Source organism: Pelodiscus sinensis, chromosome 23 (assembly GCF_049634645.1).
Source record: "Pelodiscus sinensis isolate JC-2024 chromosome 23, ASM4963464v1, whole genome shotgun sequence".
In the NCBI taxonomy this organism is placed as follows: domain Eukaryota; kingdom Metazoa; phylum Chordata; order Testudines; family Trionychidae; genus Pelodiscus; species Pelodiscus sinensis.
In genome coordinates, this window is record NC_134733.1 from 10,220,820 (window position 1) to 10,247,435 (window position 26,616).

Genomic DNA, 26,616 nt, shown 5'->3' on the forward strand with positions numbered 1-26,616 from the left:
TATGACCTTCTCATTAACAAACAAGGGAAATGCAACCTAGATGGAGCTACTTTAAGGAAAGTGCATAAATGGTTGGATAACAATTCCCGGAGATCAGTTATCAATGGTTCACAGTCATGCTGGGAGGGTATAATTAATGGGATTCTGCTGGGATCCATTTTGGGATGGGTTCTGTTAAGTATCTTCATTAATGATTTAGATCATTGCAAAGAAAGAGCACTTATAAAGTTTGTGGATGATACCAAGCTGGGAGGGGTTGCAAGTGCTTTGGAGGACAGGATTGTAATTCAAATGATCTAGACCAGGGGTCTCCAAACTTTTCAGCCCGAGGGCCGCATTAACTATCAAACAGCAGTTCGGGGGCCGACTACACACTTGAGGTCCAAATAAAAAACAATCAAAACATGGATGTTGTTTTTAATTATTTATTTAATATTATTTTATTCAGTTATTATTTAATAACACATTGATACACTACACATGAACACCTGTATTAGTGTGAATGGTGAAATTGTTTCCTGGATGCCAAAATAGCAGACATTTCTGGCTTTAGATTTGTTACGCGAAGGAAATTATCACTAAATAAAATAGAGTGCAACATGTTTCGAAATCAGACGCTAATTGACACCAACACTTCCTCATCGCAACAGTCAACCGCAACTGGCAAACTGATCAAAATAATCAAGTCTTGAACCAGCAGCAAACCATTTAAAAACTCCGCCACTAGATGGCGTTATATCATCTCATTGACTGTGAACGGAAGTAGAAAAAGTAAGCAGCGAATAAGGTTTTGCAATGTAATGATCGGTTGGAAAACATAACGCACTACTGCGTGCCTCTATTTTAATTTGGTAAAAACATAACGTCCACGTAAGCGGCGGCTGATCTTGGCAGGATACACGTAAATTTCCGTAATTTTTTTTCCGTAGACAAAAAGGTCTCCACGGGCCGGATGAGAGGGCCTCGCGGGCCGCATCCGGCCCGCGGGCCGTAGTTTGGAGACCCCTGATCTAGACAAAAATGAGAAATGGTCTGGAGCAAATAGGATGAAATGTAATAAAGACAAATGCAAAGTACTCCACTTAGGATGGAACAATCAGTTGCACACATACAAAATGGGAAGGAATACTGCAGAAAGGGAGCTAGGGGGTCACTAGAGTCGTATTGCCAGTGGTCCGTACTATCAGTGTTTCGGTGTCGTCTGATCCGAGTTCTCAGGGTTGTCCCAGTGTGCTCCTGACAGAACCTCTCCTCTTTCTGTGGTGATAAACTTTTGGCTGCGTGAGTCAATATCAGTGCTCCCTTTAGAGTGTTAGACCACATGCACTTGGGTCAACACAGGAGATCTCCGAGAGCTGTATTCATGTTACAGGCCTCTATTCAGGCCTGCTGACTTCATATTACTGACCCTCAACTTACTAGAGGGGTCATAGTGCACCCAAGTTAAATAAGAGTCATCAGTGTGATACTGTTGCAAAAAAAGCAAATATCATTCTGGGATGTATTAACAAAAGTGTTGTGAGCAAGAGATGCAAAGTAATTCTTCTATATTCTGCACTGATTAGGCCTCAGTTGGAATATTGTGTCCAGTTCTGGATGCCATATTTCAGGAAAGATGTGGAGAAATTGGAGAAGGTCCAGAGAAGATAAAATAAACAATAAAAATGATTACAAGTCTAGAAAACATGACTTATGAGAGAAGGTTGAAAGAACTGGGATTGTTTAGTCTGGAAAAGAGAAGACTGAGAAGGGACATAACAGCTTTCAAGTATCTAAAAGATTGTATACGGAGGATGGAGAACAAATATTTTTCCTAACCTCTGAGAATAGGACAAGAAGCAATGGGCTTAAATTGCAGCAAGAGAGGTTAGGTTAGACATTGCAAAAAGTTTCCTAACTGTCAGGGTGGTTAAGCACTGGAATAAATTACTTAAGGAGGTTGTGGAATCGCCATCATTGGAGATTTTAAATTGCATTTTGGATAGACACCTCTCTGGTTTAGATGATGTTTGATCCTGCCATGAGTGTGGGAACTGGACTTGATGAGCTCCTGAGGTTCCTTCCACTTCTTTTATTCTATCATTCTGTGTTTTTCTAGTATTTCTGCAATTACAAAAGATTCTAAAATTACTCTCTTAGCTCATTTACACTTTATTTCTATTTCTTGGGTTGTGTTTTGCTATAGTCCCCAATGTCATCTTAGTTTTCTTACTTCTATAGCTCTTTTGATAATGCTCTCCTTTTCCAAAGCAAGACTTGTGCAGCTCCAGCTGCAACTTGTGGACTTACAAAAGCAGAGAACCAGTCTGATGTTCCTGAGTATAATCTTGCCTCCTTGAAAGGCCTATTCAATATATTCATAAGGCTATCACCTAGATTTTTCTTTCTGTGATCTCACTACTTGCTCTGCAATAAAGAATTCTTACTTTCTATGACTGCGATAGAATTATTGTGTCTAGTAATGATTTCCAACTTTGTTACTTTCAGTTCAGTGGCTGTTAATTATAACTGTATTTTGTTCCAAGATCATCAGCTTAAACCACATACACAGCATTTAGCACCTAGAAAATAGATATCTACCACCTGACCTAATGAATTACATTTTCTGTTAGCTGTCATAGCATGACTAACTATAAATATATTTGCTGGCCAGCCACTAGAGGGTAGGATAATGGCAGACTAACAAATACTTCAATAGGTCTGATTACATACACACACACATACATCCCTGCTGGTATATTACACATGTATGGAGAATTAGATTTTTTTTTTTTTTTTTTTTTAGATTTATCAGGTATACTGGTACTGCACAGAAATCAGAGGAGTTGTCTATATATTACTCGCTAGTCAGGGAGTCTACAGGAATTCCTGCTTTATGGACTTACTATAGAGTGGAGAACATTCAGTAAGAGTATGTCTACACTACAGTGTTTTTTTCGGAAAAACAGCCATTTTTCCAAAAAAATTTCAATTACGTCCACACTGCAATCACATTCTTCTGAAAGAAAATCGAAAGAACAAGGGATTTTCTGATATTGGTAATCCTCATTCTATGAAGAAGAAGCCTTTTTCCTAAGGAGCTCTTTCGGAAAAAGGCGTGTGTGGACGGGGAAGACGGAATTATTTCGAAAGAAGAGGAAAGAAGAAAAAGCACAGGTGCCCTGGTAGCCACTCTGTCCATAGTAATCACACCTTACATGCGAGATAGCGTCCATTCACTGTGAACGCTATCTTTCAAAAAAGCAGATCACTTTTTCAATGCGCTTTTGCAGTGTGGATGCTCTCTTTCGGAAGAAGTTTTTTTGAAAGATCTCTTCCGGAAAAGCTTCTTCCGAAAGAAGCCTGCAGTCTAGACATAGCCTAACTCTTTTATCTTGTACAAGAGGAGACTCAAATAGCTCCAGTACCAGAAACTTAATTTAAAACCATGAGCTGCGTGGCTAGAACTGCATGCCTGGTGAGCTACCAGTGACTTATAGCTAGGATGTTAAACAGCTTACGTATCCAGCATTGCAAATTCAAAAAAAAGTGACATTATGTGACCCCAAATTATATGTGGACAATACTATTTTAATAAGGTTCCTGTAGATAATAATGATAGATCGGCTTATGACATTATTATACAATATCACTTTGATATTCAAGGGCTTTCACTGTTTCAGGCTGAAGAGGAATTGAAAAAGGAGTGTGAAAGGAAATGTCTGCAATTACAAGAGATGGGGCGCAGAGAAGGCCTCATTAAAGCTGACTTGGAACAGGCAAAAGCTCAGGTAGGGGTTGCTGAAAAGAAGCATTACTCTGTACTTTGCATTATAGCTACCAATAGAAGTGTAACTGTAGGAAAAAATGATTTGTAATAGCCATAAAAGCTACTGAAAGTTAGAGTGCCGGAGAGGAAATATAAACCTGGAGCACAGAGCTCTGTGGCTGTGACATTGGTTTGAATTCCAAATTGTGTGCATCATTGCTCAGTTATACTTGGGGCCATACCACATTCACAGTCCATATCTGAAATGTCACGGTACTGTAATTGTGGGATTCCTGACCAAAAAAGGAGTTGAGGATTACAAGGTTATTGTTGGGGTGTGTGCGGTGCTCCTACCCTTAATTCTGCATTGCTGCTGGCGGCAGTGCTGCATTCAGATTTGGGCAGCTGGCGAGCAGTGGCTGCTAGCAGGGAGCCCAGCTTTGAAGGCAAAGTCGCTGCCAGCAGCAGCACAGAAGTAAGGGTGTCACAGTATGATTTTGCTACCCTTCCTTCTGCACTGTTGCCTGCAGAGCTGTGCACTCAGTCAGCAATTGCCACTCTCTAAGCACCCAGTTCTGAAAACTGCAGCGTAGAAATAAGGATGGTTTGGTATGGTATTGCCACCTTTACATCTGCGCTACTGCTGGTGCGGGGTTGCCTTCAGGGATGGGCTGCCGGCCAGCAGCTGCCACTCTCTGCTGCTTAATTCTGAAGGCATCACATAAGTAAGGGTGCCAATACTGTGATCCCCCTAAAATTACCTTGTGACCCCTCTGCAACTCCTTTTCGGGTCAGGATCACAGGATTCCCTCTAATTTTTCCCACCACTGAGTGGAAAATGAATTTTCTTATGTGTGCCAATGTGGAGGTGATGTGCAAGACATCACCTTCATATTGTGCATATAACAAAATTCTTGTAGTGGAAGTGGAATCAAAGGATTCTGAGTATGAGAGGTGGCTCAAGGCTGGGACAGGGCTGGGACAGAGGTTTGGGGTACAAGGGCTCCGAAAAAATGCTGTTCTCCTCCAGGAAATCTATATAGCACAGGGTAAAAGCACACAAAAGACCAGATCATGATCTGCGACACATTTTTTGTGTCTGTGAATTTGGTAGGTCCCAGTTATGCTACACAGTGTGTTCCCATATTTCATTTACAGATGGCTAATGTTCATATGAAGCATAGGCATTATATGCTCCTTCTATTTTCTCTTTGTCCTCTCCATCACCCAGTCTGCATGTGAACCATCCACAACTGTTGCCTGCCTCTACTTAATGCAGAATGAGCCCTTTGTAAAGTACTTTTGTTTAAATATCTGCTCTCATGCAATTACAGAATGGTGCTGGCTACCACCATCATTTAAAAAGGTTATTTCTAGCAGGATTAACCAACGTTTCCTGTCTGATATGGACAGGGATACATTTTTAATCTGACAATCGTATTAGAGCAGTATTATAAAACCGTGCTATACTCTATCCTATCACTCCCATCTTCCTCTGTGGCACTATAGCCCAGTGTTGTTAGCAAGGTTCTTAGCAAAGAAATCCTGTTGACCTTGGTCAGAGAAACTCTGCTACAGCATTAAACGGGTGTATGCTAATTATCCACTGCTTTTGTGCCTAAAGGAGCAAGGGTTAATATAGGCCCTTACTAACAGTGAAGTCCTGTCAGTGTCGAACAGGATCCCACACAGTTGTCACAGATTGCAAACTCCTTGTCCCAGGCGAGCAGGTGTTCGTAGCTAGGCTGGATGAGAGACGGGGTAATGCTTTGTCACAGCCAAGGGAAGTGACAATACCGCCTAGCAAACAAAGTTATATTAAGCTCACTTCACGGGAAATGTTTATCATTTGTTTCTGAAAAATACACAGTGGGTGGCATTTTCAACCGCCTTTAGCACTGGCAATGGGAATTCTACTTTAGAAAATCCCACCCAGAACAAGCAGCCTAGCAACTTGTTTAGTCTAGCAGTCTCTCTCGTTTATGCCATTTGAAATGCTAGAAGAGCAGGAAGTTAAGACACATAGAGGGATCTTTGGAAAACTGCTTCAATAGCTGACACGTGCCTTTGCTCTCCAGAAACATTGTTATGAGTCTGGAGGAAAAATCATCAGAGGTGCCTTAGCAGTAGCCAGAGAGGGGATTCAGTCCGAGGCAGAGACCTCAGTCCAGCCCAGATTGGGGCTGACATGTTAATCAGAGGCTCCCAAGAGTACTCGACCTTTACCACATCTGTTACGATGGGCCCAAGTCTGCTTACAGTAAAATTCATGTCAAACTTTGTGTTTACTCTAATGGGAGAAGATTTGGACATCAGCTTTCCAGTATAGTTGCTTGGTGGATCCTTTTGATTGTGTGTTTACTACTTATGCTGTTACATTCTTTTGTATTTTGTTTGCTGTTTTTCATGGGCGGTGGGTGAACCTAGGGCTGGGGGAAGGCAAACAGCCAGCTCCATCCCTGCTGCATGATGCCCGCCTCTTCTGCCCATGGCTTCCTTCTCCCCTCCTGCCATGGGAACCCAGCACCCTCCCTCTGCAGGGGCAGCTCCCCTCCAAAAGCAGGTGGTGCATGGCCCCAGACTCCAGCCTTCCCATCCCTGAGGCAGGGGGAGGTCAGTTGGTCCTAGCCTTTAAACAGCTGAAGCTCAGGGAGCCACACTGAAGTGGAGAGGTCCTGGAGGTGGAGTGTGGACAGACCACATCTGGCACTTTTGAAAGGCATTATCTTCCCTGCCTCTTAAACCCGCCGCCCATTCTGGTTTTACTGTAGGGATCCTTACCCTGTTTTTATGAACATATTGATGTTTCTGTTTTTATGCACACTTTCATCACATTCCTTCCCACATACAGTACTTACAAAAAATGGCATTCATTCTTCAAGAATCACTTTTAACTCACTGTCAGTGATTTAACAACCCCCCTGGTGTCTCACTGTTGATTATACCCTTTAACTTAGTAGACTACATGAGTAGTATTATTAACTATAGTGTTAAGCTATCAATGTGGTATAAACTTACGAGTTAATAGTAGTGTTTGTTGTGGACTGTTCTGATTGTGAGCTGAATTTATAGCCTAGGGCAAGATCAAGTGTGCTTATTGGGCTCCAAGATCAACGATCATTGGCAGAATACCCTCAATATTAATTCAAAATTACTATTCTTGCCCTCTGTAATTAATGAAAATGTTCATAGAATGAATTAATTATTAAACTGGCGTACCCTTCTAATGGATTTTTCAGTACTAGTATAGGCTAGTTTCTGTTGAATCTAGCTATTAGTGATTTCCTTTACTTTATCCATCTCTGCTTTAGCTGGACTGTTTCAAAAGGCAAATGATTGAAATCCTCTATTCACAAGAAGCAGAAATTCCAGAGACTGTAACAGACCAACAGGTTAGTTCAGGTGACAGCAAACACAATTTCTTGATGCTGTTACATTTTGGGGCCTTCTGATACTGAGGGAGCAGATCTTGATATTTGTTTACACGTATTTATCTTGTTGGACCTCGTTTCCAGTTATACAGACTCACTTCACCAGTTGAGAAACAAAGGTAATTTGCAATGTCTCCGTACCCATCCCAGACTTCTGGGGTTCTTTCCATGCAGACACCTGATACAAGGTGGCATATGATGCTGGTCCAACAGATGCTCATGAGCACAGAGCTAAGGTACCTTAATGGAGAATTTTGGAGCAGGGAAGTGGGGCGAGAGGGGGCTTGAATACTGTATGGATAAACTGCACATTCCTGGTAAATGGACCTGGTGCTGTATCTGAGTTTTATTTCACTAAAATACCAATTAAGAAAGGAAAGAGATCAATTGAGTTAGGTGTAGGTTAAAGAATGATTTACTGGTTTCACTTAAAAAATCAACTCTATATATTATTGTATTTAAGAAAAAATGTGATCATTTCCCCCTCCAAATCTGGGTTTGAGCGAATGTGCTTTAATAGGAAAATACACTTCCGGGTGGGCAGGATGGGTGATTTTTTTTCATCAAATTACAGTTTGAATCCTAGATTTCCAAGACTCAGATAGTTTGCCCAAGCCTCAGGAGAGAGGCTCATTTTCTCTTTCATTTCAGTCTCCATGATCTGATGCTGACACTAACTGCATGGAAGTTCTACAAAATGGAGACAAATTGGGTTGCACATTAGAGACACACCTTGATCCTGCAAGGTGTTGACTGCTTTGGCCTTAATTCAGCAAGGCACTTACACACATGTTTAAATATCAGCATCCCTTGAAGTCAATACTGACTGGCATACAGATTTGGCAGTTAACTACTTAAAACTTCTCAGTTTGCATGCAGCAATCCTGCGTTGTTTGTGTGAAAATGATTTCAGATCACAAACAGTGCATGTACATTGAGATGCTGTTTTTGAAACTTAGCCCCTTGGTGATGGGATTTTCTTTAAGCCTATTCATACAAAATAATTTCTAATTCCCCTTAATTTCTCCTTTAAAATTATTTAGGATTCTCAGGGCTGGCCTACAACATTTTGGCACCTGAGGAGGGGAGCTCAAATGACGCCCCCATGCCTCCTCGCTTGGGCCAAAACTTTGAAAGGTCTCAATTCTGCCTTCTTCCTGTTCTACTCCTCTCATGGCACTCCACCATCTCTGTGCATCTAGAACAGAGAGAATACATATGCACCAGCAGCAGACACAATTTTCTATACTCTGGGTTTTAGGTGCCCTCCCCCCCCCCCCACACACACACACACAGTCTGGCACCTGAGATGGCTGCCTCAGTTCACCTCATGGTAAGGATTCTCAAAGGTATTTAGCCAGAAATTAATGGGAATTGGGCACCAAAATATCTTTGAGGATCTGGGCCTTAGTGATTAGTAGAGCACCAAACTATTTTAGGGTATGTCTACACTTGCAGCCTATTTCGGAATAGGGCTGCAAATGTAGGCCTTCAGAATTGCAAATATTTAAATATCCCGTGCTTGATTTGCATCTTCCCGTCCGGGCGCCATTTTTTGAAATTTATAAGCCCAGAATAACTACCCACGTCTACACGCGGCAGTGAAATAAATCCCTAGTTCAAACTACCTCTTATTCCTCCTGCAATGAGGTTTAACAGGTAGTTCGAAATAGGGCTTTATTTCGAACGCTCATTTCACTGCCACATGTAGACGCAGTCAGTTATTCCGGGCTTGTAAATTTCAAAAAATGGCCCGGCTGGGAAGATGCAAATCAAGCACGGGATATTTAAATCCCAGGCTTGATTTGCAATTCCGAATGCCTACATTTGCAGCCCTATTCCGAAATAGGCTGCAAGCGTAGATATACCCTCTGTCAATTATTTTACACTGAATTAAGAATTGTTATGGAAAATGGAGGCTTATGTTTACTTGAAAAGTCATTCTTTTCAAGTGAAAATGGGTGTGTCTTCCATTTCTGTGCATTTATTTCTTCTGTCTTCATACCCTTTTGTCAGTTAATGGAAAAGATAAGAGAGATCATTGATAAAAAGCTGCAGATTCATAAAGAGAAGTTATTACAAGAGGAAATAAGTTCCAAGAACTCCAAAGAGAAGAAAGTATCTGAAAGCGTTGAGGTGTTGAAGAAATCATTGGATGAACTCCAGGTCACTGCTTTTAGTGCTTTTTGTATATTGAAAGTGAATTAGAAGATAATTCAGATATATATCACCTGATTGTCTAAAGCACAGACTTAATCTAGATGTTTAACTAGAGAAAGGATTTGCTGCATAGAATACTGAAGAGGTGTATTCCAGCTCTATAAATCAGTGGCAATGCTTTGTTGGTGTGTCAACTGGTCAGAAATATGTAGATGAAACATTTTCCCATCACAAAATGCTTATTAGTTGACAGAAGAATTTTCCATGGGAGCATGCTGATTTCAGTAAACCTTTCAAAAAAACAAACCAAAAAACCCAGGATTCTAGTGTAAACTTACCCTATGTCCTGCCATTTTGGCAACCTGCCCATCTCCTTGGTTCCTTAGCATCTTGTCTGATGAGGAGATTGCATGCTGGAAATCCCTAGGTTCCTAGATCAGTGTTTCTCAAACTTTTTTTTATAAAGTACCCCTTTAAAAAAATAAGTACCCCCCAGCACCTACAGTTTTCAGACACACAACATTTTTTCTACCATTGCAACACACTTGCTTAAACAACTTAATTGTAGCGGGCAGGTGATGAAATTTGTGGGTGTAAAAAGTACAAAAATAATAAAGCACTGTAAAACTTAAAACAAAAATCCAGTTTTCTTCAAATTTTAGTTGTGTTGAGGTACTCCCCAGACTTCTCTCAAATACCCCTAAGGGTACTCGAAAGACTGGTTGAGAAACATAGTCCTAGAGCATGTCTACACTAGGAAATTATTTTGAAATAATTTATTTCGAAATAACTCCTGAAATAACTATTTCAAAATAGCATGTCCACACTACAGAGAAGCCTCAAAATTAGTCTGAGGCAAACTTCCTTAATGTGGACTGGCTACCTTGACTTAGAGCCCCAGGAAGCACTGGGGTATAATTACTTTGAATGACTCTGGGGAGTAGTTATTTTGAAATAGCAGCAGTGGCGCATCCACACTACCGCTATTTCAAAATAACTATTTTGAAATAAGTGTTCTTCCCCGAGGAAAACAGGAGTTGTTATTTCAAAATAAACAGTTCCTTATTTCTAACGGGCTTGGTAGCTTGTTATTTCAAAATAAAGGGAGTTATAGACCAGGGCCTAGTATCCCTCCTTCCTTGGCTGCCTGCTTGGGGGCAGTTACAGGGTTGGAACTCCCAGGGCTTCCTGGCTCATCCTCATCTCACCTGGTGGGCTGCCAAAGAACTGGGGTTTCTTTGGGCCTCCTGGCTTCCAGACAAGCTGCCCATCTGCTGGGAGCTAAGGAGCCCCAGGTTTTTAGAACTGCACACAGTAAAATCATGGTAGTTGCATGTACACATGCAGGTTTGACCTCTGATGTGGAAATTGCCTGTGAATTTACTCTGAATTTCCATTCATTATGTGCAACTCTAAAACCAAAAGAGGTCGTGCTTGACTTTATTATTTGTAATCTTCCAAGTTAACCTCTTTAGTGCATCACTGGGGCATGAAGAATATGAGCCATTGTCCATTTGATCTGAAAAAACTTTAGTGTTAAAGTGAAAACCTCATTTTTTGGCCATTCAGACCACTCAGTAAAATGTATTTACTTAAACTGGAGCAAAGGTGACAGATAAAAGTTGTAGGCTGGGATTTTAAAAGGAACTCATGGAAGTTAGGTACCCAGTTCTCCCAGTGACTTACAGTGCTAGATGCAAGACTCCTTAGGACATAGTTTTATTCTTGATTTGGCCTGGATAAGTTTTCTGGGGTGTGGGAGATGAAAACCATATCATTTTGCTTTTTCAGATTTTTTTAAAAATAATTGTAGTTATTCCCACTCCTACTGCCTTACTTGACTTTATATGAGAATATAAGGATAGTCTATTGGAAAAGGGTTGTGGCTGAGGTCGCAAGGGGTAATAGTACCAGAGATATAATATGTTTTATTATGGAGCAATAATTATTCCCCGTTACAGAAGTATCAAAAGTTGGCTGACATGTGGGTGGAAGTCCAGTTGAGTCCAGAATACAGTATAGTGAAAATGGCCATTGCAGTAAACATCAATACCTGATGGATTGGATAGTTACATTACATCCTACAGAAACTACTTTCCTGAAAGTTGTTGCAGTAAATAAATAGTCATAGTTAAAACAGAGCAGGATTGTTGTAGTAATAACACAGTGTGTTTTGTTGTAAAGGGTCTATTGTGTTTACTGTTGTGTTAAGATACAAATGACCCATAAGTATGTTATTATAATTAATAATAATCCCAAGCATTTTAATTTTATTAAATCTTTTTCAGGCTTTTTTAAAGATCTCCTATTGCAGTGATAGCTTGAAAAGAGAGATTTGTAATCTTCAAGATCTGCGCATTGACCCCTCTGTCTTGTGGGTCCGCACACAAGTAGTTGAAATTCTAAGCAGTTTACTCTCATGGGTAGAAGCAGTGGAACAACTACTTCATGATGTGGGGATTGACTTGTCTTGCTGTGACAAAGGTTTGCTTTTTCTTATCTGATGTATAACATTTTTCCTATATACTAAGCACGAGAGTTCAAAATGCAGCTTAAAATACGATCACTTATTAAACTTAGGCCCAGTATTGCCCAGTAAATATGGCTGGGTTTAGCAACTACAGTGCCTTAGATTAGATGGGGAAATCTGGAGAGCAGCAGAAAGTGAGTTTCTTGGGCATTTCAATTCAACACATCAGAAGAACTGAGTAGGCAAGCGAAACAAGGTGGGACACATTGGGGCTGTGTCTACATTGGCACCCCTTTCCGGAAAAGGGATGCTAATGGGACACTTCGGAATTGAAAATTCCGCGGGGGGTTTAAATATCCCCCGCGGCATTTGCATGAACATGGCTGCCGCTTTTTTCCGGCTCGGGGTTTTGCCAGAGAAAAGCGCCAGTCTAGACGGGATATTGTGGAAAATAAGCCCTTTTCCGGAAGATCCCTTATTCCTACTTGAAAGTAGGCCTGGGGTTCTAAATCAAAATAGCACATCTACATAAGGGAAGCCTGCCTCTGACTAATTTTGAGGCTTCCCTGCAATGTAGACGTGCTATTTCGATTTAAGCTATTTCAGAATAACTATTCCAGAATAGTTTATTTTGAAATAAATGTGCAGTGTGTATGTAGCCATTGTGAGCAAGACCACAGCATAGCAATAGGCCTGATGCTGGACTTGCTAGCTTTTTTTTTAGAATTTATAGCTGGGATTTTCAGAAGAGCTTAAAGAAGCTACATGCTCATCTAAAATTCATCAACATTTAATGGGAACTGTGTGTCAAGCTTCCTTATTTCCCTTTGAGAATACCACTTTACGTTATTGTGAACAGGTTTGTGTACCTGCCGCATTGTAACTCATCATTAAAGCCATTGGTGGGAATGGCAAAAATATAGGATGAGTCCTGGCAAAAAAGGCAGAAGTTGTCATATTAGTATTAAAAAAAAGAAAAAGAAAAGAAAACCATGGGATACAATATTTTAAAGTAATTTATTTATGGCACCAGAGAACAAACAATTAACTATCCTCAATTTTACAATAAAATACGTAACAATTGCAATGCATCTTAAAACACAACACACTATTCTCCTGCACTTTTATAAAGTCAAATAGCAAGGAGGAGTCTTGCTCAATAGTAGGTGGTTCAGGTAAATAAAGATCTTTGTTTTTTAAAAGAAAACCCTAACATACACTATTTTGACATTCAAACCATTTCTCTGGCAATATTAACATTATTAATCCCTTTTTAAAATATTAATATGAATGAGGTTCTAGGTTTATAGATCCTTAGTAGAGTTGGTTAGAGCCTTTCACAGATACAAAATTTGTATCCACATTCGCAGGGCTCCACAATCTATTGAATCTACTCGCCCGTTGTGAGTAGATTTCAGCCCGGTGCCCCGGTTACCAGCAGCACGCACAAGTGCAATGTGGCTCTTGTGCACGCGCAGTGCGGGGCTGGCGAGCGGCTTTCGCTGCGGTTCGTCAAGCCCTGCACATTCGTATCTGCAAAAATCATAGAATCCCAGGGCTGGAAGAGACCTAAGGTGGTCATCGACTCCAGCCCCCTGCCCAAAGCAGGATCAACCCCAACTAAATCATCTCAGCCAGGGCTTGTCAAGCCGGGACTTAAAAACCTCTAGGGATGGAGATTCCACTACCTCTAGGTAATCCGTCTGTCACCACTGAGAACAGCCTCTCTCCATCCTCTTTGGAACCTCCCTTCAGGAAGCTGAAGGCTGCTATCAAATCCCCCTTCAGATGAGCTATGGATATGCACGTCTGTGGATGTGGATACCCACAAGTATAAAGTGAATAGCCACAGAAATGCTGGGTTCTATACGGTTCCAAAACAAAATCCCAGTCCTGAACATCTCCAAATTTGGGGAAGGTTGGACCTGGGTTCAAAGCTGTGCGTGAATGACATGGCGGGTCACTATCATGACCCAAACCAAAACCCCAGTTCCCGACATTCCAAAACTGTAGAAGTGGCATTCAAAGAATCAGATCCTGAAGCAATTTCTGTCCCTCTGTCTTGTTGTATTGCTATATTTCTGGCCAAGTGGCACAAAATCATCTAGCATAATTGATATCACCTTAACAATATTTTGATCTTTGCCTCTCTAAATATGCTATTTTTATTTTGGATCTTACCCAATTGCATATTTCCCTCCATGCCAGTTATTTTATCTTGGTGGTTCTTTTCCTTTTGTAACAATAGAAAAGGCTCTTGGCAGTGAATTTAGTATCACTAGCTCTTTTAGTGCCAAAGCTCTTATCTTAACTCGATGCAAGGTAACAGATTGTTTTGTCTTTCCCTTCCACTTGAATCTGTATTGTGAATCAGAGCAGTTTCTATTCTGATTTACTGAAAATATCTTAACTTTGTGTGTGGAAAAACAAACAGCTTTTCATGTCATGAGGCAGAACAATACATCATGTCATGTAACTCACATTATGTAATCTAATTCAGAGGTGATTCATTGCACTGAGAAGAGGGAAATTAACTTTTCACTCACATGCTGCTTGCATACAAAGCTGTAAAAATTGTATTTATTCATATAATTTGAATTAAAAGGGTGCAAGTGGCAGGAGGGCGACAAGAGAACCCATACTGTTTAGGAAAACCATGCTACAACTGTGTTTTAATGCAGTTGTGTCTAGCATGGTTTTAAACTTGGTTTCAAAAAGGCCTAAGAATGCCATTTATCTAAGGGAAAGTCAATTCCTCCTCTTTTGAAGGAATCCCCAAAGCAGAAATAAACCATTTTTTGTGATCATCCTTTCATGGGGAGATACTAGTTTCAGGTTGTTTTTAAAATGAACCTCAGTGAAGGGGGACATTTTATTGTGACTATGTTGCAGGTATTGGCCCATTGGTTTCTTGGATTATTGTGCATGCTCTGTTTAAATATCTGTAGTTCCCTTTGGGTTAAAACATACACTGTAGCATGTTATAGAACACAGTGCATCATGAAACCACCGGGGTGTAGTTTGTATGGCTGTGTCTAGACTGGCAAGTTTTTCCGCACAATCATCTGCTTTTGCGGAAAAACTTGCCAGCTGTCTACACTGGCCACTTGAATTTCCGGAAAAGCACTGACGATCTCATGTAAGATCGTCAGTGCTTTTCCGGAAATACTATGCTGCTCCCATTCGGGCAAAAGTCCTTTTTCTGAAAGACTTTTGCGCAAAAGGGCCAGTGTAGACAGCAGAGTACTGTTTTCCGCGAAAATGGCGATCGGGGCTTTTTTTGCGGAAAACCGTGTCCAGATTGGCCACGGACGCTTTTCCGCAAAAAGTGCTTTTGCGGAAAAGCATCCTGCCAATCTAGACGTGCTTTTCCGAAAATGCTTTTAACGGAAAAGTTTTCCGTTAAAAGCATTTTCAGAAAATCATGCCAGTGTAGACGTAGCCTTTATGTTTCTCACACTTCTTACACCCTTAGCCCACAATGACAGAGATAAAATTGTTTGCATCTTGAATAACACATCCAAAACTACATCTACACTGCACTTTTAGGATCTATATATGAATAACCTAGGATTTGACACAGACGCGCCTCACAACACATCTGTGAAGTAGCCAATTATTATCCCCTTATCACACATGAGGACACTGAAGCACAGAGAGGTTTAAGAGACATAAGGAGCCACTGGAACAAGAACCCAAAAGTTGTTGGCTCTCTTGGTACTAGCCAGTGCTGCCTCTCCAGAAGGAGCAAGTAATTTTTATCCAGTAACAATATGCTGCTCCATTGAAATGTGTTTGTCATCCAAGGAAAAAGCTGGTAGATGTGCCCTCCTGATCACAGGTTAGTTACTGCATAAATACATGAACAGACAGTGTTTTCCTTTTTTGTGTAAAAACAGCAGAAGGGGAGAATTTATGCTCATTAACTTGGTATTTCTGAGAACCAAAGCACAAGTCACATCTTCTCCTCAGGGGGGGCGCAAATTCACACAATCCAGAAAATCCTGAACAATAGATTTAAAGTGATAGAAATGTAGCCGTGTTAGTCTGGTGTAGCTGAAACAAAATACAGGACTATGTAGCACTTTAAAGACTAACAAGATGGTTTATTAGGTGGTGAGCTTTCGTGGGCCAGACCCACTTCCTCAGATCAAATAGTGGAAGAAAATAAAATGTCCCTTAGTCCGAACTCCGTGCCCGCGGCTACATGCGGCACGGAGTAGGTAGTTCGAATTAGGACTAAGGGACATTTAAAAATGGCGGTGCCCGGGAAGATGCAAATGAAGCCCGGGATATTTAAATCCTGGGCTTCATTTGCAACTTCGAATGCCTACATTAGCCTCCCTAGTTCGAACTAGGGGGCTAGTGTAGATATACCCTATCAGATGAACAACCCATGTAGCACGTATGCCCCTTCCCTTCGCAGAGCATGGGTTTTGCACGTGGCTTTGGTAAAGAGAAGGCTAGTGGCAGCTACTCTGGGTATTAGATGATTTGATGAAGGCCATTTTCTGACTCTTATATCTGTTTGGTCCCCTCAGCACTGTCTAAGGGGGCAGGAATAGACCCTATAGTGAAGATAATGAAATCTAGGATTAAAAAGGCCAACCTTGAAGCCATAGCAAAACAAACTGCCTCCTTTGCTAGGCCTTTCCATGCCTCATCACTTTCCACTGGTAAATGACAAGAAGGGAGAAAATTCCCAGGTAGTAAAACCACTGTCTTTTTAATTTTTCATTTCTTGCCAAGGAAGAGTCTCCTACATGAAGAGTCTGCTGAAGAATAGTCGTGAAACTGTGGGCAGAATTCAAACATTGCAGGTAAAAAAAAATGTCATGAGACTCCTTTAGTGGATTTGAATTACAAGAAAATATGATGATAAATAGTATTGATTATGCTTAAAGATTGATTCGTTGATTAATCCAGAGTGGAGCAGTGATCTGACATGTAGGATATGTCTGCAATGCAGTGTTATGGAAGCATTCTATGTCCAATGCCAGTGTTATGTATGAATTCTTTTTTCAGAAGTCACTCATTACAAATGTTATTTAAACATAATTCCTTTCTGAATAGTTTGTTGAAATATTAATGAACATCCACATGATTACATCTCATTATGCTTAAATGGCCAGTTCCTTAATATCTTTGTTTTCTAACATTGTGCTTAAGTGTCCAGTTTTTTAATATCTTTATTTTCTGACAATTCTCTGTAGGCCCAATTACACAAATTACAGGAATCCCAGAATTCTCTGCTACAGGAAAAGCTGAATGAACTAAAAGTAGAACACGAGAAAGAATTACAGGAGAAGATAAAACTAATACTTTTAGAAAAAGAAGAAGAAAATAAAAAGGTATAGTAGAATGGTTCATTTTAAAAATGTTTCTTTTATGCACAAACAATACATACAAATACATTGTTGTTTTGCATGTATAAAGAAGCTGAATTCTAGCTCAAAAATTCAGATTCAGATCAAATTTCTAAAAAGTACAGAGGTGAAATCCTGACAGCTTGAAGTCAATGGGAGTTTTGCCATTGTTTCTAATGGAGCCAAGATGTCACCCCAAACCTGATGCGCTGCTTTGGATCCTTGTCTGTGTAGTTCTGTTCAAGTGAGGAGAGAGATCAAGACATGCAAATACTGCACAAATATTAAATGAATATAAAAAAGGAATAAGGGCCAGTAGAAAACAATAATGTCTCTGTTAAAAGTATTGTTGTCTAAGGATACGTCTACACTGCACAGCTATCCTGAGATAGCTACCCCATGTCTACACAAGATGCCCGTTTTTTCGAAATATTTGTTTCGAAATAACGGGCACACTATTTCACCATCCCGACAAACCTTATTGCATGAGGAATAAAGGCTGGCTCGAAATAGCACGTTATTTCGAAATTTGGTGTGGAGTCACACCACATTCCAAAATAAGCTATTTCGAAATAGTTTCAAAATAAGATATGCAATTTGCATAGCGCAAATTGTGTATCATATTTTGAGTTTTGGGTGCTGTGTACATGTACTCGAAGAGTTAAACTTAGAGCAACAAATGGAGAATCAGGAGCCTTTCTGTTCACAGCTCCACAGCTGACTCCATATTTGAGTTTCAGCAAGAAAAATTAAACCACTCTGTGTATGAGATGGCTGAGATTTAAAAAGGGATAATAATACAGGTTAGATCTTCTTGATCTGGCACCCTCGGGACCTGACTGGTGAGTTCAATTCCTGCCCCTCTGCTGATGGACTCCAGGCTGATGGACCCGACTGGGCTCTCCTCTGGGCTCCGCCTCCACACCCAGTTCCACTGCCGGCCTGCCCCCAATCTGGCTCTCTTGCTGGCCACTATTCCAGCTGCCAGGTTCCCTGGCTCTGGGCCATCAGGGCTGCGATGTTGGGTCCAAGCCTGGCCATTGAGCTCTGCTGCCCCTAGTGGAACTGTTGGATCACAAATGTTGCTGGAACAGAGAGTCCCAAACCAGAGAGGTTCAGTCTCTAGATTAATTTACCTCATGGTATGTTTGTGAAGTGCTTTGATAATTGTATATGAAAGATGCTTTTTAAAAGTGGTATAATTTAGTATTGATATCGTTTAAAATAACTCCCGAGCAGGCTGAAGCTCCAATCTGCATCTCACCTTTTCCTCTCCCTCATCTACCCACACTGGGGAATTCATAACATCAGTATTCCCTGTAAACTGTGTGCTGGTGTGGTCACTTAGGAGAGCTAAATGTCACCCAGCTGATTAAGAGAGCACTCCTGGCTAGGTTTTCTTTCTAATGGTGGAGCATGTTCACACATGCCTCAGTGCACATAAAAAAAATATATTCTGCACATGGATGGCAAAGGTTGGAGGGAACACTGCATCCCATAGGGCTGATTGTGAACCGTGGGAAGATGGCATAAATAGATCCCTTTGTAGAACTGCTGAAGCCTCTCCTGTGGAAATAGGCCTTCACAACTGAAATATATCAGCATATATATATGTGAAGAAAAATGTCCCAGTTAGGTCAAAATTTGTGCTGTCACTTTACCTGTTTTCATTGACTTTCTTTAAATTCAGGAAAATACAGATCTTCGAAACACCTGGATAGGAATGTGAAATCCTGTTTAAAATGTTAACCGTTTAAACTATATGTTAACTGACCCACTGCAACATGGTGGGCCTGGCCATATTGTTCTGGCCAGGCCATGCAGGGGCCGCTGCACCACGCCGTGGGTGTGGGACTGGTTGGGTAGCACCCATCACACTCTACCTCGGGTAGGGGGTGCTCCAGCTGGGCTGGTCACAGGTTAACCAGTTACCCCAGTAAGGCAATGCTTACCAGGTAACCAGTTAACCAGTTATCCCTTTACATCACACAACACCTGGCATTAGTGAGGAAGACACTTACTTTTTTAAAAAAATCACAGTTCTCTCCAGCTTGACTTAATCTCTTGTTAGTAGCCATATGTCAATGACAGTGTGTATTATAATTTTGCCTGAATTATTCATCAGTCAGTCTCTTCTTGAACTTCCTTCACAGACTTTTGATTTTCAAATTAATCAGTTGATCAACAGCCCATTCACTTCCACTTTTCTTTTTGTCATATCTGTAGTTTCTCTCCTTTTTAAAGTTGTGCTAAATCCAGCTAACCTTTCTTCATAACTCATCCTTCCTCCAAAACCCTGACTCATATTAGTTGCTCTCTGCCTTTTCCATCTCAACAATGTCCTTCTTCTAAAGAAGTCAGCACGTGGGTGGTAATTTGATATGATTTCTCAGATTCTAGACAGTGCTGTTGCCCAAGAAAAAGGCAAATTAAAGGAATCTGTGGAGGAAGAAAAGAGAAAGGTCCAACATTTGGAAAATCAGTGGAGACATCTGAGTGAGGTATTTAAAAAACTGAAGAGACAAAGGAGAACATCTTACATTCTCATTTTCAAAATCCATTCTAACCTCAGATCCCATTAGATCATTGGTTCCCAAACTGGGGGGGCATGAAGAAATTTCAGGGGGGGGAAGTGCCCCAGTTCCCCCTCCCTCCTGGTCAATCCTCTCTTCTAAGTTTTGTTTTTTGGCCCTGGTCAGTTTTTTTTTTTTTTTCCTCAACAAGTTTTGCTGCTATTGGCGGGGAGGGGGCGTGTGTGTGTGTGTGTGAGTGTGTGTGTGTGTGTGAGATGAGAGAGAGAGAGAGATTCTCAAAAATCAAAAAGGAGTCATGCTGAAAAGTTTGGGAACCACTGCATTAGATTGTGTTCCATCAGCAGTCATATGGTTTCAATCTCAGGCAAAACTTCTACAGGAGATGAACGTGTTAGCTCTACACCCAGCATGTGTATGCACATACATTACACATGTTTTGTGATAACCTTTTTGGGTGTGTGTCAGTCATCCATGGGGCTCTGAAATGATTACAGACCTAGAAGCAGGGAAAGCAGCCAGTAGGTAAAGCAATAAAGAATCTCCACAACTTTATTTATCTGTAGCTGTATTTTTCTGCTGCAGCAATGCTATGCAGCCAAGGTGACTTTTTCCTGTTGATATTCCCTCTATATATACTTTCCTTGCCCCTATTCAAAAGGATCTGTTTGGCATCAATTATAATTAACTCTCGTACAGTACTAATAGCTAGTGAATGACCTCTGACCTTTCTTAACCTGTAAAGTGCATAATTGTGAGTTTCTCCAGTTAAAACATTTTAAAGTCACAATTTTAAAAAATAATGACTACATACACTTATTTCCTAGATTTATGCAAATTCCTGATGCCTAAATAAAAAAATTAAAACATGTTTATCACTGCGAGACAAATTCATCATTGCTATAAAAGGGCACATCATCACTGACTTCACTGGGCATGTGTCTATTTACACATGATGAATTTTCCCAGAGATTACATGTGTATAGGAAAGGAAAGGTTCTGGTTTTTTTGTTCTCATCTACTGCTTTTTTTCTGATTTAGATAATTGAACTTAAAATGAAAGAAGAAGACATTATAAATGCCAACCTGAAAGAAGCAGTGGACAGCTTAGAAGAGGCTCAAAAGAGAGAGGTAATTAGAACGAATATATTTACTAGGTTAGGCATGATGCACATTTTCATTTGAATGCAGTTTCTCCATGGCACCCTGCTGAGCAAGGCTGGTTCAAGCACATCAAGAGCCCCCTGCAAACCTATTCATTTGAGGGGTCACCTCTTATATAATTGTAACCCACATAAGAAATTGTGGATATTGTAGCTCATGCTTTTAGCTCTGGAGGCTCCAGGTGCAAGCACGCTCAGTTACATAATCAAATTCCACCAGTCCACACTTACAATCAGTGTCCCAGGAATATTTTTAAGAGTGAGGGCACTGACATCCTCCACTTACCCTGTCCTACCCTCTCCCCTTTCTCCCTCCTCCCCCCACCCCAGCTGAGGCCAGGAGCAAAGCTCTGATGTGTGGGGCCAGTAGCAGATCCCGCAGCATGTGGGGCTGAATCAGAACCCCCTTCGCACAGGACCAGCAGCCAGGACCTCAGGCCTGGAGCCAGCAGCAGAACCACCAGAGCATGGGGCAGCAGCTGGGTCCCTAAGCCCAGGGCCAGCAGTACAGCCTGCAGTTCTCAGGGAAGCAGCAGGGATGCTGCGTGCTAGGCTGGGAGTCTAGGGGCGCTGCAGCACCATCCACACTCCTAGTTCCCATGCCTAGGCTTACAATTATAATCATGAAATGGGTTGAGAGCTGGGGCAAGAGCCAGAAGCAGAGTCAGTGAATCGGCAACACACAGGCAGTGGCCAGGGGAAGCTGAAATAGCCTGTGTTGGGGGCAGCAACAGCAACAACTAGGCTGGATTTCTGAAGCAGGGGAAGCAACCAGTAAATGAACCAGCTAAAGAGGCAAGAAGCCCAGTCCCCCCACGAACTTCAAATATCCTAATTTTGCCAATGATCATCTTACAGCAGGGAATAAACCAGTTCCAAAATGTCTGGGCTGGGACTCAGAATGGTTATCAGGTCTTGCTACTGTTCATTCGCTCCTATTATAATATGGAGTAAAAGTTAGGAGCAGAGCTTAGAAAAAATTCCGCAAAATCTGCCCAGCTGAAAATGAAGGCCCTTAACCCTTTTAAACATGTTTAAACTTTAAAAACTTCTCCCACACTTCAAGTTCACAACAAACTTCTGACAGACTTAATAAATGTTTCCTAGGTCATGTTGCAAGAGCACCTGTTGATGCAGGACAAACATCTAACACTCATTCAGGAGGAGAATGAGTTACTGAAGCAGAAAATTCAGAAAGAGATCATGGAGTATAAAGAACAGATCAAGCAACATTCAGAAACAATTGTGGCTTTAGAAGACAAACTGCAGGAAGCCACACAACAGCAGGAGAATATAGAGGAGGAAAATGTAGCGCTACGGGAAAAAATAGAAAGTAGGTAAATGGATCTATGGGAGGTTTTTTTTAATTGTAAAAGGGTTAAATTAGCTGCATAATTACAGATACTGTAGTACATTGGGTTCTACTCTGAAGTAAGTCTGGATATCTTAGTAAGTCAGGGATAAGATCAGTCAATGTTTTTTTTCACCACAAGTATGACTAATATATTTGTGAAAAGTCTATTTCACTATGGCTACATCTAGACTACAGGCTTCTTGCACAAGAAGCTTTTTTTGGAAGAGATCTTCTGCAAAAACTTCTTGTGAAAGAGATCATCCACGCTGCAAAAGCGCATCGAAAAAATTATGCACTTTTTCAAAAGATAGCGTCCAGGCACTCTGGACACTATCTCACATGTAAGCAGTGATTGCTATGGACAGAATGGCCACCAGGGCACGTGTGCTTTTTCCTTTTCCTTCTTCTTCAAAAAAACTCCCTCTTCCCCATCCTCACATGCCTTTTTCCGAAAGAGCTTTTTCACAAAAAGGCTTCTTCCTTGTAGAATAAGGATTACCAATTGTGCAAAAAGCCCTCTGTTCTTTTGATTTACTGTCGAAAGAACGCACTTGCAGTGTGGACGTAACTCAAGTTTTATCGGAAAAACGGCCATTTTTCCAAGAAAACTCTGTGGTCTAGACATAGCCTATGTTCTCTATTGTGACTTTCCCAGATGCACTCAGGCCGTGCATCAGTGAAAGATCTGTAACCCTTGAAATCAATGGGATTTAACCACATACAGTAAAACTCCAATAGTCCGGCATCCAATTGTACGGCACTCTTGATAGTCCGGCATCAAAATGGCAAGAGCCTAGTGAGTGAGCTTCGGCAAAAAATGAGTCACAAGGCAACAGCGGCAGCAGCTGAACCGAGCGAAAAGGGTAAAAAAGGGTTAAAAAAACAAAAACATCACAGTATACTGTATACAGTATGTACAATAAAAAGGGTTAAGAACACTTTATATACAGTATATACTGTATACAGTATATATATATAACCATCTTATAGTACCTCCTGATAGTCCGGTATATCCGATAATCCGGCACCATCTAGGTCCCAAAGGTTCCGGATTATCGGAAGTCTACTGTACTTGGAATTAAGCATGTTTAAAGTGCACCTGCATTGGGACGTGTTTAACAGCTTTCTTGAATTGGGGCCGAAGTGACTGAGAAGATGAAGGATCAAATCTAACATTTCCTGTATTATGTGCCATAGTTGCTAAGTCTAGTGTTTCCTTGTAGTGGCTTGCTGCCTGTTAATATAAAGATACTAATGTCTGGATTTGAACAGAGAAATTTATAAAAAAAAAAAAGCCCTTCATCAAATAACGTAATTCATTTGGTGATGGGAAATCTGCTGAACAATCTCTCAATAGTCCTCTGTTAAGCCCAAGTTGCATCACAAAAGCAAAGAGGCCTCAACTACCCATAGGGTTCAAGAATAAACTAGTGACTTAGTTGATTGTAGATAGTCTTGGTTTTATTTTTTTTTTCTTCAGTATTTCAGAAAGAGCCTCAGAAGTCAGCATCAGCTGTTTCAGAAGAGCGTTCTGACAATGAAGAGGCCCATGCACTTCTGATGTAAGCAGCTGACAACTGTCCTCTGAGTTTGATCATCATGTGAAAGGAGAACTAGTAATCAGTAGCCAACTTTTTAAAAACCCAAGGCCCTGAATCTCATTTACACTCCCCCCTCCCCTTATTTCACTCTGGCTATATAAAGGAGCCTTCCCCAGATGTAAGGAGAGTTTTCACGCTTTCAGGTCTCTAAGGGTATGTCTACACAGCAAAGAAAAACTCATAGCTGGCCTGTACCAGCTGACTCAGGGTCATGGGGCTCAGGCTGTTGGACTGTTTCATTGCTATGTAGACTTCTGCCCCCAAGCACTGGGACCCTCCCACCCTGCAGGGTCCTAGAGCCTGGAGTCCAGCCCGAGCCTGGAAATCCCCACGGCAGTGAAACATCACAGAGCCCGAGCCCAAGTTGGCTGGAAGGAGCAGCTGTGTAGACATCCCCTTAGTGTAAATGTGAATCAGGCCCAGAACATCTAATAAATGTGCATAGAGGCACATTTAAAATGTAAAATCTACCTGTATATTTTAGAAATGTGCATCCATCTGTCTGTCCATCCATCTGAGAGTCTGTTTGTTCAAGAACTCCAAAATGATACAAGCTAGGGCCTCCAAATTTGGCATGTAGCTTCCTCTTCTCCTAACTTAAAGCAAGATGAGAGTCTAGTTGTGCCAGAACAATGGCATGTGCCTGGAATCTGATTGTTTCTCGTCAAAGGAAAAGGGAAAGCTCTTATAGCAGAGACAGTTATACTCTACAATGACCATGGGGGGCAGCAAATGCGCCAGTCCCAAGGAGCGCACCCTGGCCAGGCAGTGTGGCCCCCACCACCCTGGGAAGCCCCCCTACACTCCCTGCGCTGACTCCTATACTCTAACCTCCTGTCTAAGCCCCCCATGCCTCCAATCCCCTGCCCTGACTCCTGCACCCTCCACATTCCCAGTCCCCTGCCTGAGGGGTCCTGAGCAACGTGGGTAAATCTTCTACTAAAGCCAGCCTTTTTACTCATGCTTTTATTGGTGTTTGAGTTTGTGTATGTGTGAATGTCCCTCCTCTCGAGATTTCTTAGCAGGTTTTATGTCCCTCTGGGGTCTCATATTTTAAGTTTAGATAGATAGATAGATAGATAGATAGATAGATATTGTGTTTTTAAAAATTTTGTAAGCCACCTCGAATATTTTAAATAAAGAGGTGGGATAAAAATATTTTAAATAAATGGTATCATATGTTTGTGGTTTTTCTTCAATTCTGTGTCACTTTTGGAGACTTAAAGCATATTAAGCAACAAAATCATATAGCAGGTAGTTCTGACATTGCTTTGACTTCTACATTCATTGCTTTTGTGGATTTGAGCATGGATGGCCAATGTACTGCCCCTAGGCCAAGAAATGGCGCTCAGAGTTCTCCAGTGATTCACAGCTGCCCTTATCTTCACCATTGAGCTGCATGCCTGACACTGTTATACAGTGTTCCACCTTGATTGGAGTAGATCCTATGCAAAATAGCATGTCATTTTGTCTGTCATCCATTCTGCAAAATTTCAGCTCATTTGACTTGAATCGAGAAGTGAGAGAGGCAATAATACCTAACTCTATGTGCCTGGGTTTAGAGGATTTAAAATAAATAATTTGTGTGTAATACTTATATGATCTTACCCTATAGGACCTGTACACTTTAAGTAACATTAATTTTTCAAATTAAATTGGGTTTTGCAATTATCTGCTTCATGTATTTCAGAGGAGAATTAGCAGTTGCTCGGAAGGAAATCCTGTCCAAACAGGCTATCATTTTGGGATTAAAGAGAGACCTCTCAGAAGCCAGAGCCAGAATGTCGGATATGATAGGTTTGTGAAATATATCATGTGATTTACAATAATGCCATGACGTCCCCAAAAACCTACTTAGAGAATTTGTGTTAATGGAAAGAGAAACAAGATAGTGAAAAATGGATATTATTTTCTCACTGGAACATTTTCATTGAGGTCTGGGCAAAGGCAAAATTGTCTGTTCTCGTTGGCTGAGTAAATTCCACTGTAGGCTTAGCAAAAAGAGACTACAATTTTCAAAAGTAGCTAGTGATTTTGGATGCTTCTATTTTTGGATGTTCAACATGAGGCACTTTAAGGGGGCCTGGTTCTCAGAAAGTGCCAAGTGTCCATCTTCTGAAAGTCAGCCCCCTCTAAAATGTCTTAGTTTGGGTATTGAAAATCACTGGTCACTTTGGAACATTTGGGCCAGAATTCTGAAATGTTTTATCCTTTAGGGGCTTCATTATTGTATTCTGCATAGGAAGAAAGGAATATAGTGGATCAGAGTCTGAAAAAATAGTTTTAAAACTAGAAATGGGTAAATCTGATTTATTTAGTTTACTGTTAGTGAAATATGGGTGCACGTACCTACCTTATGAACAACATATTAATATAAACTATAAGTAATAAACAGTACAACTTATCTTATCCCTGTACTTTTCCAGTCTAGAAGAAAAACGGCACTAGCAATCAATGTTCCCTGTAAGCTGGGTGCTTGTACAGCTGCTCAGGAGAGATTCAAATGCTACCCAGCTGATTAGCAGAATGCCCAAAGCTAGATTTTTGTATCTACAGGTGGTGCACATTTTCACATGCTTCAGTGCACATAACAAAATATATGCTGCACACAAATGGAAAAACATCTGCACGTGGATAGAAAAGATTAGAGGGAACATTGCTAGCAATAATATATAGACAAACAACTGCTGAAGTGAAAGATATCCCTGGCACTGGGTTTCTAGGGTCAGTAAAGGACTGCCAGAGTGAGTGAGTTCTACAGTAGAGATCCTTTGCTGTACACAGCTGTGGAC

The 26,616-nt window shown here is 41.0% G+C and overlaps 1 protein-coding gene across 1 annotated transcript in view; it reads left to right on the top strand.

The window, feature by feature from the left end:
• FHAD1 (forkhead associated phosphopeptide binding domain 1) overlaps positions 1–26,616 on the top strand; it is a 61,078-nt gene that overhangs the window by 16,197 nt on the left and 18,265 nt on the right. The window contains exons 8-18 of the mRNA XM_075906625.1: positions 3,663–3,770; positions 7,060–7,140; positions 9,196–9,345; positions 11,628–11,823; positions 16,559–16,629; positions 17,023–17,160; positions 19,569–19,676; positions 20,748–20,837; positions 21,977–22,202; positions 23,704–23,785; positions 25,515–25,621. Coding sequence (XP_075762740.1) covers positions 3,663–3,770; positions 7,060–7,140; positions 9,196–9,345; positions 11,628–11,823; positions 16,559–16,629; positions 17,023–17,160; positions 19,569–19,676; positions 20,748–20,837; positions 21,977–22,202; positions 23,704–23,785; positions 25,515–25,621 — 1,357 coding nt within the window. The remainder of the gene's footprint in view (positions 1–3,662; positions 3,771–7,059; positions 7,141–9,195; positions 9,346–11,627; positions 11,824–16,558; positions 16,630–17,022; positions 17,161–19,568; positions 19,677–20,747; positions 20,838–21,976; positions 22,203–23,703; positions 23,786–25,514; positions 25,622–26,616) is intronic.